This window comes from Pseudophryne corroboree, chromosome 2 (assembly GCF_028390025.1).
Source record: "Pseudophryne corroboree isolate aPseCor3 chromosome 2, aPseCor3.hap2, whole genome shotgun sequence".
Taxonomy (NCBI): domain Eukaryota; kingdom Metazoa; phylum Chordata; class Amphibia; order Anura; family Myobatrachidae; genus Pseudophryne; species Pseudophryne corroboree.
Window position 1 is genome coordinate 884,878,606 of NC_086445.1, and position 17,542 is coordinate 884,896,147.

The 17,542-nt window shown below is 45.2% G+C and overlaps 1 protein-coding gene across 1 annotated transcript in view; it reads left to right on the forward strand.

Moving 5' to 3' along the window:
- The first annotated feature begins 215 nt into the window (after window positions 1-215).
- Window positions 216-17,542, forward strand: part of LOC135049954 (myeloperoxidase-like) — a 38,820-nt gene continuing 21,493 nt past the window's right edge. Inside the window, exons 1-5 of the mRNA XM_063955991.1 lie at window positions 216-335; window positions 419-495; window positions 5,095-5,188; window positions 7,693-7,868; window positions 12,152-12,272. Of these exons, the coding sequence (XP_063812061.1) occupies window positions 238-335; window positions 419-495; window positions 5,095-5,188; window positions 7,693-7,868; window positions 12,152-12,272 (566 nt within the window). The 5' untranslated portion in view covers window positions 216-237. The remainder of the gene's footprint in view (window positions 336-418; window positions 496-5,094; window positions 5,189-7,692; window positions 7,869-12,151; window positions 12,273-17,542) is intronic.

The window sequence follows — 17,542 nt, forward strand, 5'->3', positions numbered from 1 at the left end:
GCTTCTACAGCTTCATTTTCCTATATTGTAAATGATGTCCACAGCCTCATTTTTCCATTGGGTATCAGTATGGTGTTCATCCCGATACCATCCCATCGGTATTGGGGCTTACAATGTCATTGCTTTTATTTTGCCACATAAATCATTTCTTGTTAAGCAAATGACCAGACGTTTCCTAACTTTCCTGTGTCACAATCCCACTGCCCTTACAGTTACAAATCCATTGCTGTGGTTATCATGGAGAGCACAGCCTCCCACAGGGCGTTCCTCCACAGTATTATAAATTCCAATGAGGCAACTGTTTCCCCACAGAGAAGGACCTACAAGGTGACTAGGTGAGTGGCGCTCGTGTCCTTATTACCTGATCATCTATTGATGAATACATCAATTCATTTTCCCTCTCTTTTTCATTTTACAGAATGGCTACTCTACACTCAATTATTTGGATCGTGCTGCTGTGCGGATTAATTAAGACGTGCACATCCTCTTATTATGGTAATTTATTATGTAATTTATTCTCTGCAAGATTTTGAGACTATATATTTTCTAAAGGGGCCTATTTATCTAGCTTTTTTTGATAAAATTATGTAGAAACTGAGGTTTTTTGGTTTGTGGCTATATACTAATGGCATAGTACAGGAGATTTCACAGAAATTTGCTGCAGAATGCTAATTAGCACTACAGATCGCAAATCCCATTATTATGAATGGAGATTATGATATTCCCCCTATGTACTGAACCCTGAAAAGCAAATCTTTTATAGAGGCATGGTAGCAGGAGAGAGATCTTTTGAACCCCCTCCTGCAGCCTCCGTCCGGCTCCGGCCCCGAATCTGGAAACTTACACTGTGAAAAACACCTCCAAAATACCAGGGGAGTAACTTGCCGGGACAGCAGTTATTGCTATCGATGTCTGTGGGTTTTCCTATGTACCAGGGATATTTTCATTTAATATCCGCTGTGAGTGTTAATAATTTCGGCAGTTCCAGGATTATTAATAAAAATGACCCTTAGATGCTTAATGAGACTATATATAATGTATATATATATATATATATATATATATATATACACACACATATATATATATATATATATATATATATATAATTTCCACATGTTTTAACTATAAATTATCTAAATAATTTAGTGCATTTATTTATTTTAAAATATATGTATGAAGCCTTTCTCATGTATTCCAAAAACCATAATAAATGACTACTGTCTGATAAAAATTGCATTCCACACATGGTCATCAGTCGTTTCAACAGTCTGCAGTCACTGCGAAGAGCTCTGCTAACAAATTAGGGGGACATTTACTAAACAGTAATAAGATCGGAGAAGTGAGCCAGTGGAGAAGTTGCCCCATCACCCAATCAGCAGCTCTGTATCATTTTATAGTATGTAAATTATAGATGTTACTCAGTGCTTATTGGTTGCCATGGGCAACTTTTCCACTGGCTCACTTCTCTGCTCTTATCACTGCTTAGTAAATGTCCCCCTTAATGTGCAGTATAATGTTTGGGGAAAGACAGGGGAGCTTTTTAAATCTCACTTTATATTTTAATAGTGCCCAAATTACAGAGTAAAGCTGGGTACACACTAGACTATTATTTGAACGATGTGGACGATAACGACACATCGTTACAATAATCGTCCAGTGTGTATACACAATATTGTTAATGATGCGCACTCCTGCAGGGTTGTTAACGATATTGCCTATTGTCCGATCGTGCCGGTCAGTCTGACGATATCGCCAGAAACTGCATGTTCGGGGTTGAGGCAGGATGACGTCACTGAACGATATCGTTAGCAATATCGTTCAGTGTGTATACACTATCTGCATGGAGTTTGCTCAGGAGTTCAAGGGCAAACACTAATGAAATCGCTCTTGGAGCATATAGTGTGTACTCAGCTAAAGAGTCCCAGGCATTCCAGATAAATGATCCCATTCCTTTACTGTAAAAGTAATACCCCTTTTAGACCGCCAGCTGTGAACACAGGTTACTGGCACATGAGCGCGCATAACCCGTGTTCAGGTGCGGACTGAAAGGTGCCAGGGGGAAAATTACCGGGTCGAGTGAACCGGTATTTCAACTCTGGTAGCGAGTAGGGTTGTAACTTGTGTTCAACCCAGCCTGCTGTTCGGTGTGAATGGGAGCCCAGTCGAAGCGACCCGTTTCCCGTTCACTGTGTGCGTACGGGCGGCGATTGGAGATCATGTGATCTCTAAGTGCTGCCCCCGCCGCATCATCGCTGACATTACTAACCCGGCAATATGCTGCGTTACAGACAGTGGCAACGAGGCACCTGAGACGAGTCGCACCCTGGGAGCTCCTGTGTCAGGCTCCCGGGTGCGACCCGCCTCAGGCGGTGTGAAAGGGGTATAAGTTTTGGCTTTTGAAATGTTCCATTTTCCAGCACGAGGGCATCCATTTCTTTTTAATATGAGTTAAATTGTTTTGTTTTTGTTTTTTTAAACTGCTGTACTTTCCATTACACATATAGGGTCGGTCATCTCTGCTATTATATAAAATGATTTGCTAAATTATTGGTCTCCAGTTTCTACATTTTGTTATTTCTTGAAAATTGTTACGTTCAAAGAAAAAGTAGGGAGACTGTATGTATAGATTTATAGAATGAATGAAGGAATGAATGAATCACATTGCTTTTTTAATTACATTTTGTAAGTCAACTGTTTTATTACATTAAATATGTATATGTATGAAATCTTAATTGTGTAATCATAGTTGTATACACAACACATTTGAAGATTCTTTATCCATCTTTTGCGTTAATCACAAAAGAAGAGAGTATTGACTGCATAGGAGAGAAAAGAGTTAAACATCTGGGGAGGGGTGGACCTAGCTGTTAGGAAAGTACAGCCTTTAAGGGGAGGGCTTGATATATATAGGGAAGGCGAGGCCATTTTAAGTCTCTTGGTGATTTGGTTTCCCTCCCTCCCGCCCTGGTAGTTGGAAATTGTGGCACGTGGTACTTTGGCTCTAAGTTGTTGGCTGTTTTCGTTGGCTATTTATTGGCGGAAAAGAACGGCAGTTTCGTATGGTAGAGAAAACTGTAGTGTTTTACAGTTTGTTGTGGTTTAGGTGCACTCACCTCCATCGACTTATGGCCGCTTGACCACCCATCCGGGAAGGCAGCGGCAGGGCACCCAGGAGCGGTGGGTAGTCACTGTGGGGGTTGAGTTGTCACCTATTACCGGTTTATGGTAAGCTTTTAGTAAATTTATAGGATTGAGTTATTTAAGTTAATTTAGATTAAGGAGCCGTTCTTTTGGGCCGCCACCATATGCCAGATGGAGCGGCATATTAAATTAATCTCTTTTTATTACAGGTTTCCTAATGGTTAGGGACAAATAAATAGCTAGCAATTTTCTGCCAAATTCAAGTCTCAGTGTCGTTATTTCTGGTTATGATTATGAATGCTTTACTTTCAAAGAAAGGGGTCCACCAAATATCACTAAGATGTTTATGTGGTGTATAAAGGTTAGACACTGCAGGATGTGGCCACAGTTACTAATCCTTTGTAATCCTGCTGAGTGGTTCAGAGTCAGACCACTGTCTGTAGCAGAAGATTAGAAATTCACTGCTCTCCAGTCTCCACTGACATCTGGAAACAAAATGCAAATACAATATAAATGTCAATGATAGTTTTAATTTGCACAACAGGTCCAAGAAATAATATTAAGTGAAGGGACCTGCAGGCAGACAGTTTCTGACCAGCATTCTTTTTGTATCAGTTTGATATTACCTGTACTGTTCACAAGTGTTAATGAATAGTACCTAAGAGGGAGATGTAGCAAATCTTGGATAGAGATAAAGTAGAGAAAGAGATAAAGTACCAACCAATCAGCTCCTGTCATTTTTCAAATGTAGCCTGTAGTGTAGAATGACAGATTCAAGCTGTTTGGCTGCTACTTTATCTCTCTCCACTTTATCTGTTTTGAAAGTTTGACACATCTCTCCCTAAGAAAGGATTGAAAAGCACAGTGTGAACACTCTAAAAGTGAGGATAAAGGCCCTTATTCAGTAGCCGTCACTACTCAGATGTGTTCGCATTCTCCTGGTATCAAACTGAACGTGCGTGGGCAGCGAGATACAATAGCATCTCAGTAATGCGAACACCTCTGCCTGACTGACAGGCAGAGGCATTCACGAGGCGAGCGGCGTGTTGGCATTGTGGGGGTGTGGTGTTGGAAATGAGGGCAAGTTCATGGCAGCCACATGTGGCCATTGCGAACAGGAACATGGAGGCAGCACGAATTTGTTAGCTAATGGACAAAACCATGTGATTATAGCAGATATAACATGGCCGATATAACATGTGCAGAGAGAGTTAGATTTGGGTGGGGTGTGTTCAAACTGAAATCTGAATGGCAGAGTAAAAATAAAGCAGCCAGTATTTACCCTGCACAGAAACAATATAACCTACGCAAATCTGACTCCCTCTGCACATGTTATATCTGCCCCCCCCTGCAGATGGTTTTGACCAGGTCTGAATTGCCCTCAGGCTGCAGAGGTAGGGGGGCATCACTTATTTAGGGATACATTTAATAAGCAGTGATATGAGTGGAGAAGTGAGCCAGTGGAGAAATTTCCCCATCAACCAATCAGCAGCTCTGTATCATTTTATAGTATGCAAATTATAGATGTTTCTTCAGTGCTGATTGGTTGCCATGGGCAACTTCTCCACTGGCTCACTTCTCCGCTCTTATCACTGCTTAGTAAATGTACCCCTTAGTGATGTGAACGCAACTGAATTGCGATTGCATCGCTGGCCGTCATTAGCATGCTGGTAGGCCTTGCCCTGTGCTGGGTGGCCACCAATATGCGAGTAATAGCAGTTGCATTTTTGTTATATTAGCAAAACTGCAACTGAAGATGAAAAAGGCCCAAAGTGCAATTATTTCTCTTTGAACTGGTATTGTTCCCAAGGATGGTATGGTCAGTGCTTCCTAATATGCTGGTTCATATTGCCTTACTGTCCAAAAATCTTATTTATTACTGTATTAAAGCTCTTCCCTTGTCAGAACTTTTCTGTAATTTATTAGTTGAATGTCTGTAACTGTCCACAGATGGAGTTGAGGAGCTGAATAACGACTTTATTGTAAACTGTGCGAAGGAAGCCAAACACCTGGTAGATACCGCATATAAAAACACACGTAACACGTAAGTATGACATCTAATATGTTTGAGTAAAACAACTCGACAATGATTTTCTGACCTTTTGGTTTTTCAGCAGGAGGTGTAAGAAACTGTATATTATGTTTGTTTTTAATGAAAGAGTCTACATTTTTTTATTCTTATTACATTGTGTTAATAGTTTCTTTATGGTTTGTAGTTACAGTATACTGTATGTACAGTATATAACTTAATCTACAGTATTACCACAGTAAATCAACATCTCTTATGCTGGGTACACACTGGGCCTGATTCAAATGTGGTTGGAATTGTTATCACTGCTGCTACATGTAATGGTAATGCCATGCCTCCCAACTGTCCCGATTTTCACGGGACAGTCCCGTTTTTATGGGACTGTCCCATCCGCAGGCTGCAGTGTCCCACGGTGTGTGTGTGTGTCTGTGTGTGTGTGTGTGTGTGTGTGTGTGTCTGTGTGTGTGTGTGTGTGTGTGTGTGTCTGTGTGTGTGTGTGTGTGTGTGTGTGTCTGTGTGTGTGTGTGTGTGTGTGTGTGTCTGTGTGTGTGTGTGTGTGTGTGTGTGTGTGTCTGTGTGTGTGTGTGTGTGTGTGTGTGTGTCTGTGTGTGTGTGTGTCTGTGTGTGTGTGTGTGTGTCTGTGTGTGTGTGTGTGTGTCTGTGTGTGTGTGTGTGTGTCTGTGTGTGTGCGTGTGTGTGTGTGTGTGTGTGTGTGTGTGTCTGTGTGTGTGTGTGTGTGTGTGTCTGTGTGTGTGTGTGTCTGTGTGTGTGTGTGTGTGTGTCTGTGTGTGTGTGTGTGTGTGTGTGTGTGTGTGTCTGTGTGTGTGTGTGAATAGACGAGAGAGGGCATGCCAGCACCTCAGAGAGCGCTGGGCATGCGCTCTTCAGTGACGGACAAGGAGCGTGGCTTTAAAGTGCGGCATTGCCATGAAGCCACGTCCCTTTACCTGGAGCCACACCCCTTTTTGGGTGTGTCCCTCTTTGGAGAAGAGAAAAGTTGGGAGGTATGGTAATGCAGAAGGAGGCATCACGCCTCCTGCTGCATTACTGATCCGTGTTGCATCTTAGAATGCAGCATCAACTCATATGTGACACCATCAGCTGGCTGCGTAACCCATGGGGTTGTGCAAACCAGCTGCCGCATGTCCTAGAAAGAGGTTGGGAAATCTTTGTTCTCTGACGGAGATCCTGACCTTGTCTCTCTCCCATAATGGCGGTGACACACCTTTGTTTTGACAAAAACGCAGGCTGTCACCCCCCATTCCTGCCCCCAAACGGCATCAGACTGTTATTCACTGTCAGTCTGATGCCGCACTATGATCGATGTCGCAAACCCGTACTAGTACAGAACATTGGTACTTTACAGCATGAGCCACTGTAGCGTCAGGACCTGAATTAGGACGACTATGCGATATATATTGTTCTACAGCCAATGCAAGATATATCGTTATCCCCCGCTGCCTCCGTCGGTTACCTTTCCATAAACTACCCTCTCTAGAGACCATTCGCTGACGGATGCGGGTGGCACTCACAGGACTTATTGTTATCATGTTACAAATAGGCTTCTAGCACCATCATAACGTGATGCAAGACGCCTATTTGTAACACAATAACAATAAGTCCTGTGAGTGCTGCCACCTCCATCTAGCATCTACTCCACTATATATATATATATTGCTTTGGGCCCCATAGGGTCTCAAGGTGTGTACACACGGTGCGATATGTACTTAACTTTCCTTACGATTTTGACTATACAGTCAAAATCGTAAGGAACGTTAGTGCATATCGCACCATTTGTACACAGCGTTCGATGCCGATGCGTGGTCCCGAGGGATCGGCATCGCAAGAAAAAATAGACTGTGCAGACAGCCCAACATTGGCCCTCATTCCGAGTTGTTCGCTCGCAAGCGGATTGTAGCAGATTTGCTCATGCTAAGCCGCCGCCTACTGGGAGTGAATCTTAGCATCTTAAAATTGCGAACGATGTATTCGCAATATTGCGATTACACACCTCGTAGCAGTTTCTGAGTAGCTTCAGACTTACTCGGTATCTGCGATCAGTTCAGTGCTTGTCGTTCCTGGTTTGACGTCACAAACACACCCAGCGTTCGCCCAGACACTCCTCCGTTTCTCCGGCCCCTCCTGCGTTTTTTCCGGAAACGGTAGCGTTTTTCCCCACACGCCCATAAAACGGCCTGTTTCCGCCCAGTAACACCCATTTCCTGTCAATCACATTACGATCTCCAGAACGATGAAAAAGCCGTGAGTAAAATTCCTAACTGCATAGCAAATTTACTTGGCGCAGTCGCAGTGCGAACATTGCGCATGCGCATTAAGCGGAAATTCGCTGCGATGCGAAGAATTTTACTGAGCGAACAACTCGGAATGAGGGCCATTGACTATATCAGCGGGGCCGGGCTCCGGCCCTGTCAAATAGTCAATGTCGGGCTGTACAGCGCATCGTATCAATGCTGTGTCAGTGGGCAGAGGTAGTAACGTGTTGTGTCACCACTGCCCAGTTTGAAGGAGCGTTTAAGGACGAAGACAGCGGGTCCCCGTGATCTTATGGCCTACTTCAAGCAGCCTGTCGCAGGGAGCAGGAACTCCATCCGAGCTGCAGATTACATGGGTACCACCCTCCAGCTTCTGTCAGAGAAAGCCAAATACTTTAATGAAAGACCCTTCAATATTACAGGTACAAAACATTTGTTGTCAAAAATTTTTCCCCTAATGCATTGTTGAATAATTACTTGATCACCAGCTTTTACCAGGATTAGTTGAAAAAATGGGTACATTGTAAAAACGTATATATTACAAATATATTTCTCCATAGGCAAAGCACTAAATTAGCTTAAACTCTTATGATATCTTTAAGATCAATATCGTACATTGTTTTTCACTATTCAAGGATAATATTTGAATAATATTGATTTTTCATGAAATGCTATAAGCAGTTTTTAATGACATGCACTGAGGCTGATGCAGAGGTAGACAGTAAGTAAGTTTTGTGTACGGAGCTTGCATGCTTTTACACTGAGCACAGCGGTGGATTTCCCATTAAAGAGTCACATGGTTAGGGGTGACTTTTCTGGGGGCGGCACAGCACGCTCACTTGCACGAGACCCCTGCTAGGCTGATGAGGCCAGGCCATTTTTTATTTCTGTTTTTGTCTTTATAACTTATATTTTTATTTTGTAAATGGTGACGGAGGAGAATGCAATGGTCAATAAATTGTGGTGGTGGAGGTTGGTGCTGCTTTGGCTGTCGGGAGGCCCCAACATGAAGGGGGGAGTGACATGGTGGGGGGCGACTGATAATGTTGTGTCTAGGAGCGGACTAGCGACGAGTGCACACATCTGCAGGTGATTCGGAATGGTGCGCCACTCACATCTCCATTTGGGACTGAAGTTGTGGAAATGGGGCTTTTGCAAATAGCAAACTGTACCGAAGGTGTGCTGGAGGCGTTTTGATGGGTTTGTAGACTATGCAGCGTTGTGTCTATGTGAAGATACACCTGTTTTCATGTGGATGTCTTGCTCCAAGGATAAGGCTGGTAGCAGAGGCGTAGCTAGGGTTTTTGGAGCCCAGGGCAAGATGGAAAATGGCGCCCCCCAAAAAAATAAATAAATAAAATAAAAAAAAATAAAAACACAAAAAGAAGGATGTGCGCGCGCCGAAAAATGGGCGTGGCCACACAACAGAAGGGGTGTGGCCACTCTCCAGAAGGGGTGTGGCCACTGAAAATGGCCCACGGTGCCAGTTACATTGCCACACAGTGCCACATACAATGCCCCACAGTGCCGGATACATGCCCCACAGTGCCAGTTACATTGCCCCACAGTGCCGGATACATGCTCCACAGTGCCGTATACATGCCCCACAGTGCCAGATACATTACCCCACAGTGCCAGATACATTGCCCCACAGTGCCAGATACATGCCCCACTCAGTGCCAGATACATGCCCCACAGTACCAGTTACATTGCCCCACAGTGCCGGATACATGCCCCACAGTGCCGGATACATGCCCCACAGTGCCAGATACATTGCCCCACAGTGCCAGATACATGCCCCACTCAGTGCCAGATACATGCCCCACAGTGCCAGTAACACTGCCCCACAGTGCCAGTTACATTGCCCCACAGTGCCAGTTACATTGCCCCACAGTGCCAGATACATTGCCCCACAGTGCCAGATACATGCCCCACTCAGTGCCAGATACATGCCCACAGTGTCAGTTACATTGCCCCACAGTGCCAGTTACATTGCCCCACTGTGCCAGTTACATTGCCCCACAGTGCCAGATACATGCCCCACAGTGCCAGATACATTGCCCCACAGTGCCAGTTACATGCCCCACTCAGTGCCAGATACATGCCCCACAGTGCCAGTTACATTGCCCCACAGTGCCAGTTACATTGCCCCACTGTGCCAGTTACATTGCCCCACAGTGCCAGATACATACCCCACAGTGCCAGATGCATGCCCCACAGTGCCAGTTACATGCCCCACAGTGCCAGGCCCCACTCAGTGCCAGTTACATGCCCCATTTGGGACCAGATACATGCCCCACTGTGCCACCGCTGCCTCCGACCCCCTCTCCCCCCCCCCTGTCACTCACCGGCCACCTTGTTGTTGATATGTGAGGGGAGGAGAGCGCAGCGCCTCTCCGTCCCCTCACCGCTCAGGATCTCCGGCGGCTGTCTGGCGCCGGTTCGCTAGCCAATCAGAGCTCGCGGACCGCCAGCCAATCAGAAGCCGGTCCGCAAGCTCTGATTGGCTAACGCCGGAGACCGGACACAGTGCTGGCAGCGGCGGTGAGGGGAGGGAGAGACGCTGCGCTCTCCTCCCCTCACATTTAGGGTTGACGGGGACGAGTGGGGCATGATGCCCTGGCCGCCGGCGGCGCCCCCCTCTCCCGGGCCTGCCAAGGTAGGCACTGATAATGATGGAGGCTATGAAACAAGCATATAGATTTGGATGAGGTGCTCACATAGATACCCACAACCATTGACATTTCTATAATGGGTGCACACACTGCACCCATTTTAATACTTACCTTTCCGGAGTCCAGCGTCGGGCACTGTGGTCACGACGGTAATCGCTACCAAAATGGCGTAGCCAAATTGGATCTCCGGATCATGGCGGGCACCATGTTTCCGGAAACCTGCGCATGCGCAGCAGATTCTAGCAACATGCCGAAGTCTACAGCGCTGTAGAGAGGAGGGGGCCCACCCAGAGGTGCACACGGGCCCCCTCCTCTGTTGAAATGCTGCTGCCCACAACTCTTTATAAGAGTGGCATCTGCATTTACAGTATATCTGTGCAGGTAATGCAGGAGCAATTATGGCCAACTTGCTTTCAACTCTGCATCAGCCCCATTGAGTCCGTAATTGTTAAAGGCCTGTAGACCTCTGAAATACATTATAATAAATGAAGCTACAACTTTGGCAGTAAAATACTATGGGGCCTATTTATGAATTAATATTTGGAGTATATCACCCAAAAACACCATAAAATATTAAGTATCCCCTGAATGCAAAAGTGGCCTCTTTAGGTTTATTTGGGGGCTGTTTGATTGCGGAATTTACCATGCAAAGCATTTTGGAGCTTGGCCCCGGTAACTGACACCATTGTAGCTGCAGCTCCTGGGCTTCAGCCCCAACCGCATAGTGCAGGGGCGAACCGCTAAGCACACATATATATATATATATATATATATATATATATATATATATACATATACATGTTGTGATGTATGTAATTAAGTATATGTGCTGGCTGGTTCCCCCTGGGACCAGCGGCGCTGTGTCGATCAGGCTCCATACAGCACCCGGGACTCATCATCAGGGCTGTAACACACTTGCCGGCTTTTGCCGGTATTGTAATTAACAGTGTAAGGGGTAGGGTCCTATCACACTGCACGGCCCCGGCACAGCTGCCGGGTTGCAGCTGGAAATATCCACTGGAAGGTCCGGCTGCCGGGCCGGGGCCATGCCGTCTTTGAAGGCAGAGAACCGTGTGTGTGAAGGGGAGTTTTCACACACAACATTTTTATTTCAAGCCATATCTGCTCCTGCGCATACACACAGCATTACACACGGTTCAAAGCCGTTGTGTGTGAAAGACTCTGCCGGATGGCAAAAAGACGGACAAAGTTTGTATGGCTTTTTGCCATCCGGGGGAAACCAGGTAGTGTGTTACAGCCCTAAGGCTTCACACTCCTTCATAGCCCGCCCCCAGACTCTCATTGGCTGGTTTCACAGGAGTCTGGGGGCAGGCTTAGGAGGAGTGTATAACCTTATGCCGAGTCTCGGATGAGATACGGCGCCTGATAGACACAGCACTGATGATCCCTCGGGGAACCAGCCTGCCCATATACTGTATTACATTAAAAAAATGCCTTTCCCCCATGCATTTTATAAAATAAAAAAAACTGCAGACGGTCATACAGTGTGAAAAATGTTCTGGCAGATGTCTAATGCATTCACAGTTTAATACATATCATGGAAAGTAAGTTAGCATGGAAACCAATGCGAAAAGTGCAATCTTTGTGCAAAATCTTCATGCAAATTGCCTTGATACCTGAACCCTTTTGTGTTTGTGTTGGAGCATCCACTCCTAAAATGGCAACCTGCGGTGTATGGGAGTGGAAGGGAACATGGCAGACTTATTTAGTAGCATATAAGCCCTCCAGTTATTTCATGCATATTATTGAGGTCTGTAATAAATAGTTTTTTAAATGATCAATCAGGTAATGGATTTTCTTGCTCTTTAAAAATGGTGACATCTGCCATTTTGGGCATAGATATAACATTCTCCATAAGCACCAAAAGCACCAACACCAGACTTAAGCAAACAATGGGAATTTGCCTCTATTTTATTTAAACAATATTCATATATTTCACAAATTTGTTTTATAGGAATAAGATCACATTATTTTTATATTTCTATTAATGGCAAAACTCTCCTTTACAGATCTGTTAACAAAGAGCCAGATGGACACTATTTCCAGGATTGCAGGCTGTGCAACCCAGCACCTTCCCAAGGTGTGTCAGGACAGTCCGTACCGCACCATAACTGGAGAGTGTAATAACAGGTGAGAGATCACAGCCACACAGAGTTCCCAGTGTTCTGGTTTAGCACATATAATATTAGTAATGACACGAATATCATACCCTCCAACATGACCCGCCCCACTAGGTACAAAATGCTCTGTTTCTGGACTTCCCTCTTAATTTATTATTGCCATCACCTGTGAAGAAACAGCTTTCTTATCATTTAACTAGTTCAACACAGGTGATGGAAATCATAAATTAAGAGGGAAGTCCAGGAACAGAGCATTTTGTACCTAGTGGGGCGGGTCATGTTGGAGGGTCTGCAATATGCCTGTATAGCCATGTAAAAGAGATGAGCGGGTTCGGTTCTCAGACAACCGATCCCGCCTGAACGTCACCACCCGAGTCCAGATCCGAGTCAGGCTGGGGTTTTCCCGCCTGACTCGGAAACCAGAACGAGGCAAAATTTAATCATCCTGCTGTCGGATTTTTGCAGGGTTTGGACTCTGTATAAGTCGCCGCATGTCGCTGCCATTTTCACTCCAGCATTAGAGAGTGTAGAGAGAGGACGTGTCTCCGTCCTGTATCCTTCATCAGTTCAGTGTTAGTGTCTTGTGCTGCATCAGTTCAGTCACAGTGGTTGTGTCCTCTGCTGCCATATGTCCAGTGATGCTGTATAAATCCAGTCCAGTGGTGCTGTGTTGTGCTGCATCAGTTCAGTGCTAGTGTCTTGTGCTGTATCAGTCCAGTCACAGTGGTGGTGTCCTCTGCTGCCATATGTCCAGTGCTGCAGTATAAATCCAGTCCATTCCAGTGGTGCTGTGTTGTCCTGCATCAGTCCAGTGGTGGTGTCCCTGTGCTACTGTATTTGTCCAGTGCTACTGCCGTATATGTCCAGTGATACTGCCGTATATGTCCATTGATACTGCCGTATATGTCCATTGATACTGTCGTATATGTCCAGCGGTACTGCCGTATAAATTCAGTATCCTGCCATATAATTCCAGTGATCCTACCATATAATTCCAGTGGTACTGGCATATAAATCCAGTCCAGTGATGCTGCCATATAATTCCAGTGATCCTGCAGTATAATTCCAGTGGTACTGGCGTATAATTCCAGTAATCCTGCCCTATAATTCCAGTGGTACTGGGGTATAAATGCAGTGATTTTGCCATATAATTCCAGTGATCCTGCCGTATAATTCCAGTTATCCTGCTGTATAATTCCAGTGGTACTGGTGTATAAATCCAGTGATCCTGCCGTATAACCAGTGATCCTGCTGTATAATTCCAGTGATCCTGCCGTATAAATTCCAGTGATCCTGCCGTATATGTCCAGTAATCCTGCCGTATAATTCCAGTGATCCTGCCGTATAATTCCAGTGGTACTGGCATATAAATCCAGTCCAGTGATACTGCCGTATATATGTCCAGTGGTACTGCCATATAATTCTAGTGGTACTACTGGTGTATAAATCCAGTGATCCTGCCGTATAATTCCAGTGATCCTGCCGTATAATTCCAGTGATCCTACAGTATAATTCTAGTGATCCTGCCGTACAATTCCAGTGATCCTGCCGTACAATTCCAGTGATCCTGCCGTATAATTCCAGTGGTACTGGCGTATAAATCCAGTCCAGTGATACTGCCATATATGTCCAGTGTTACTGCCGTATAAGTCCAGTGGTACTGATGTATAATTCCAGTGATCCTGTCGCATAATTCCAGTGGTACTGGCGTATAAATCCAGTCCAGTGATACTGCCGTATATGTCCAGTGGTACTGCCATATAAATCCAGTGATCCTGCCGTATAATTACAGTGGTACTGGCGTATAAATCCAGTGATCCTGCTGTATAATTCCAGTGGTACTGGCGTATAATTCCAGTGATCCTGCCGTATAATTCCAGTGGTACTATCGTATAATTCCAGTGATCCTGCCGTATAATTCCAGTGCTACTGGCGTATAAATCCAGTGATCCTGCCATATAATTCCAGTGATCCTGCCGTATAATTCCAGTGATCCTGCCATATAATTCCAGTGGTACTGGCGTATAACTCCAGTGATCCTGCTTTATAATTCCAGTGATCCTGCCGTATAATTCCAGTGATCCTGCCGTATAAAACCAGTCCAGTGGTGCTGCCTTATAAGTTCAGTGGTGCTGTCCTGTATATTATTTACTCCAAATAATTTTCACAGGGTTTGCCCTGTGTGGTGTAGAGGTACACTCTCCTGTACCGCATATTGTTATATAACTCCAGAAAAATAATGGAGAACAAAAATTTGAAGGGTAAAATAGGGAAAGATCAAGAACCACTTCCTCCTAGTGCTGAAGATGCTGCCACTAGTCATGACATAGACAATGAAATCCCATCATCGTCGTCTGCCAAGGCCGATGCCCAATGTGATAGTAGAGGGCATGTAAAATCCAAAACGCCAAAGTTCAGTAAAAAGCCCCCCAATTTTTTTTTTTAAATGGGCTGATGAGAAATGTAAACTTGCCAATATGCCATTTACGACACGGAGTGGCAAGGAACGGCTAAGGCCCTGGCCCATGTTCATGACTAGTGGTTCAGCTTCACATGACGATGGAAGCCCTCATCCTCCCGCTAGAAAAATGATAAGAGTTAAGGTGGAAAAAGCACAGCAAAGAACTGGTATGTAAGATGGTATCACAAATCCCCAAGGAGAGTCCAAGTGTATCGTCGGTTGCGATGCCTGACCTTCCCAACACTGGACGGTTGCTCGATCCTAGGTTTAAAGCCTACGTTGCATCTCTCTTTCCGGCAGACACAAGTCTGCAGAGGTTCAAAGACCTGCTGGTGAGAAAATTGTCAACTCAAGCGGAACGTGACCCGTCAACAGCTCCTCCTTCATTTTCTCCCGCAACTGGGGCTGCAAGGAAAAGGATAAGATTTCCTAGCCCACGCGCTGGCGGTGATGCAGGGCAGTCAGGAGTGAGTGCTGACATCTGGCCTGGACTGAAGGACCTGCCAATGATTACTGATATGTCTACTGTCACTGCATATGATTCTGTCACCATTGAAAGAATGGTGGAGGATTATATGAGTGATCGCATCCAAGTAGGCATGTCAGATAGTCCGTACGTATACTGGCAGGAAAAAGAGGCAATTTGGAGGCCCTTACACAAACTGGCTTTATTTTACCTAAGTTGCCCCCCTCCAGTGTGTACTCCGAAAGAGTGTTTAGTGCAGCCGTTAACCTTGTCAGCGATCGGCGTAGGAGGTTACCTCCCCAAAATGTGGAGACGAGGATGTTCATCAAAATGAATGATAAATTCCTCCGGGAAGACCTTTACCAGCAATTGCCTCCAGAAAGTACACAGGGGCCTGTGATGGTGGATTCCAGTGGGGACGAATTAATACTCTGTGAGGAGGAGGATGTACACACTGAAAGGGGTGAGGAATTGGAGGATGAGGATGAGGTCGGCATCTTGTCTCTGTAGAGTCAGTTTGTGCAAGGAGAAATTGATTGCTTCTTTTTTGGTGGGGGCCCAAACAAACCAGTCATTTCAGCCACAGTTGTGTGGCAGACCCTGTCACTGAAATGATTGGTTTGTTAAAGTGTGCATGTCCTGTCTATACAACATAAGTGTGGGAGGGACCAAGGACAATTCCATCTTGAACCTCTTTTTCTTCTTTGCATCATGTGCTTTTTGGGGACTAGTTTTTTAAAGTGCCATCCTGTCTGACACTGCCGAACAACTCCAGAGGTACTGCTGTAGAAGCAGGGGTACTGCCGTATAAGTCCAGTCCAGTGGTGCTATCTTGTGCTGCCATAAGTCCAGTGGTGGTGTCCTGTGCTGTATATTATTTACTCCAAATAAAAACGTTATATACATTACTTATATTATTATCCAAATAATTTTTACAGAGTTTGCCCTGTGTGGTGTAGGGATACGCTCGCCTGTGCTGCATATTATTATAATAGCTCCAAATAAAAGGGTTATTATTATCCAAATTAATTTTACAGGCTTTGCCGTGTGTGTGGTTTAGGAATACACTCTCCTGTGCCACCAATATTGTGCATGTATTACATCTGGGCAAATTCCAGCGCGTCCCATGTTGTTTGTGTAGCACACTTGTGTCACTTAGCTTAGTCATACAGCTACCTCATTGCACTTCTTTTACTTCTTTGCACGATGTGCTGTTTGGGGCCTATTTTTTAAATCTACCAACCTCTCTGCCACTGCAGTGCCACTCCTAGATGGGCCAGGTGTTTGTGTCGCACACTTGTGTCGCTTAGCTTAGTCATCCAGCAACCTTGGTGCAACCTTTTGGCCTAAAAACAATATTGTGAGGTGTGAGGTGTTCAGAATAGACTGGAAATGAATGTTATTGAGGTTAATAATACCGTAGGATCAAAATTACCCCCAAATTCTGTGATTTTTAGCTGTTTTTATGTTTTTTCAAAAATCATCCAGATCCAAAACCAAAACTAAAACCAAAACACGAAAGGGTGGTTTTGGCAAAACCAATCCAGATCCAAAACACGAGGATGGAACCAGAACCAAAACACAAAACACGAAAAGTGCCCGCCGCACATCTCTACAGTTATTTCTTATTAAAAATCCTTTCCACGCTCATTTAAGAAAGTGCAAAACATGTGCTTCCCACAGGGCAGTAGCTACTGTAAGTGCAGAGGGTGCAGTTGCTATGGGGTTCGGAGAAGTTACAGGGCCTTGCCGGCCTTGCACCCAGCCCATCTCATTCAACACATTTTCTATTAATCTGCAAGCTGTAAGGAAGTGGCTGTAATTCTGGCCGTACAATTAGAACAACATGGGGGCAGAGCTATATGGGGTGGAGGAGTAGTTACACAGTGATGGGGGCAAAGCAGAGGCAGAGCTACATGGGGTGCTGCCGTTGATGAACTCTATATCAGCCATGCTTTGGTGAGTGTGAATGTGTGCAGGGCCACCAAGAAGAGGGGTAACTGTTACTAATTACCCAAGCCTGAGCTTGTTGGATGGGCCCGGGTCCGCTTCCACCCCCGTCTTACCTGTCAGCAGCAGCAGACTCTCTCCCCAGCCCAGCACACTGTGTGCTGGGCTGCAGACTGCAGGGGGTCAGATAGGCCCACTGAGGAGCATCAGCAGCAGTCTCCTCTAACTGTATAGGTGGGGAGCACTAGGGTTGCCCATTGACCATCATTGATTTAAAATCATCGATGGTCTATAGTCAGTGAGAACTAGTTTTACCACTAATGGCGGAGAGCAATATGGTAGCCATGGGCCCAATGTTTTTTCATTTTCAGAGTACTGCTGCTGCATGGAGCTAGTAGGCTGT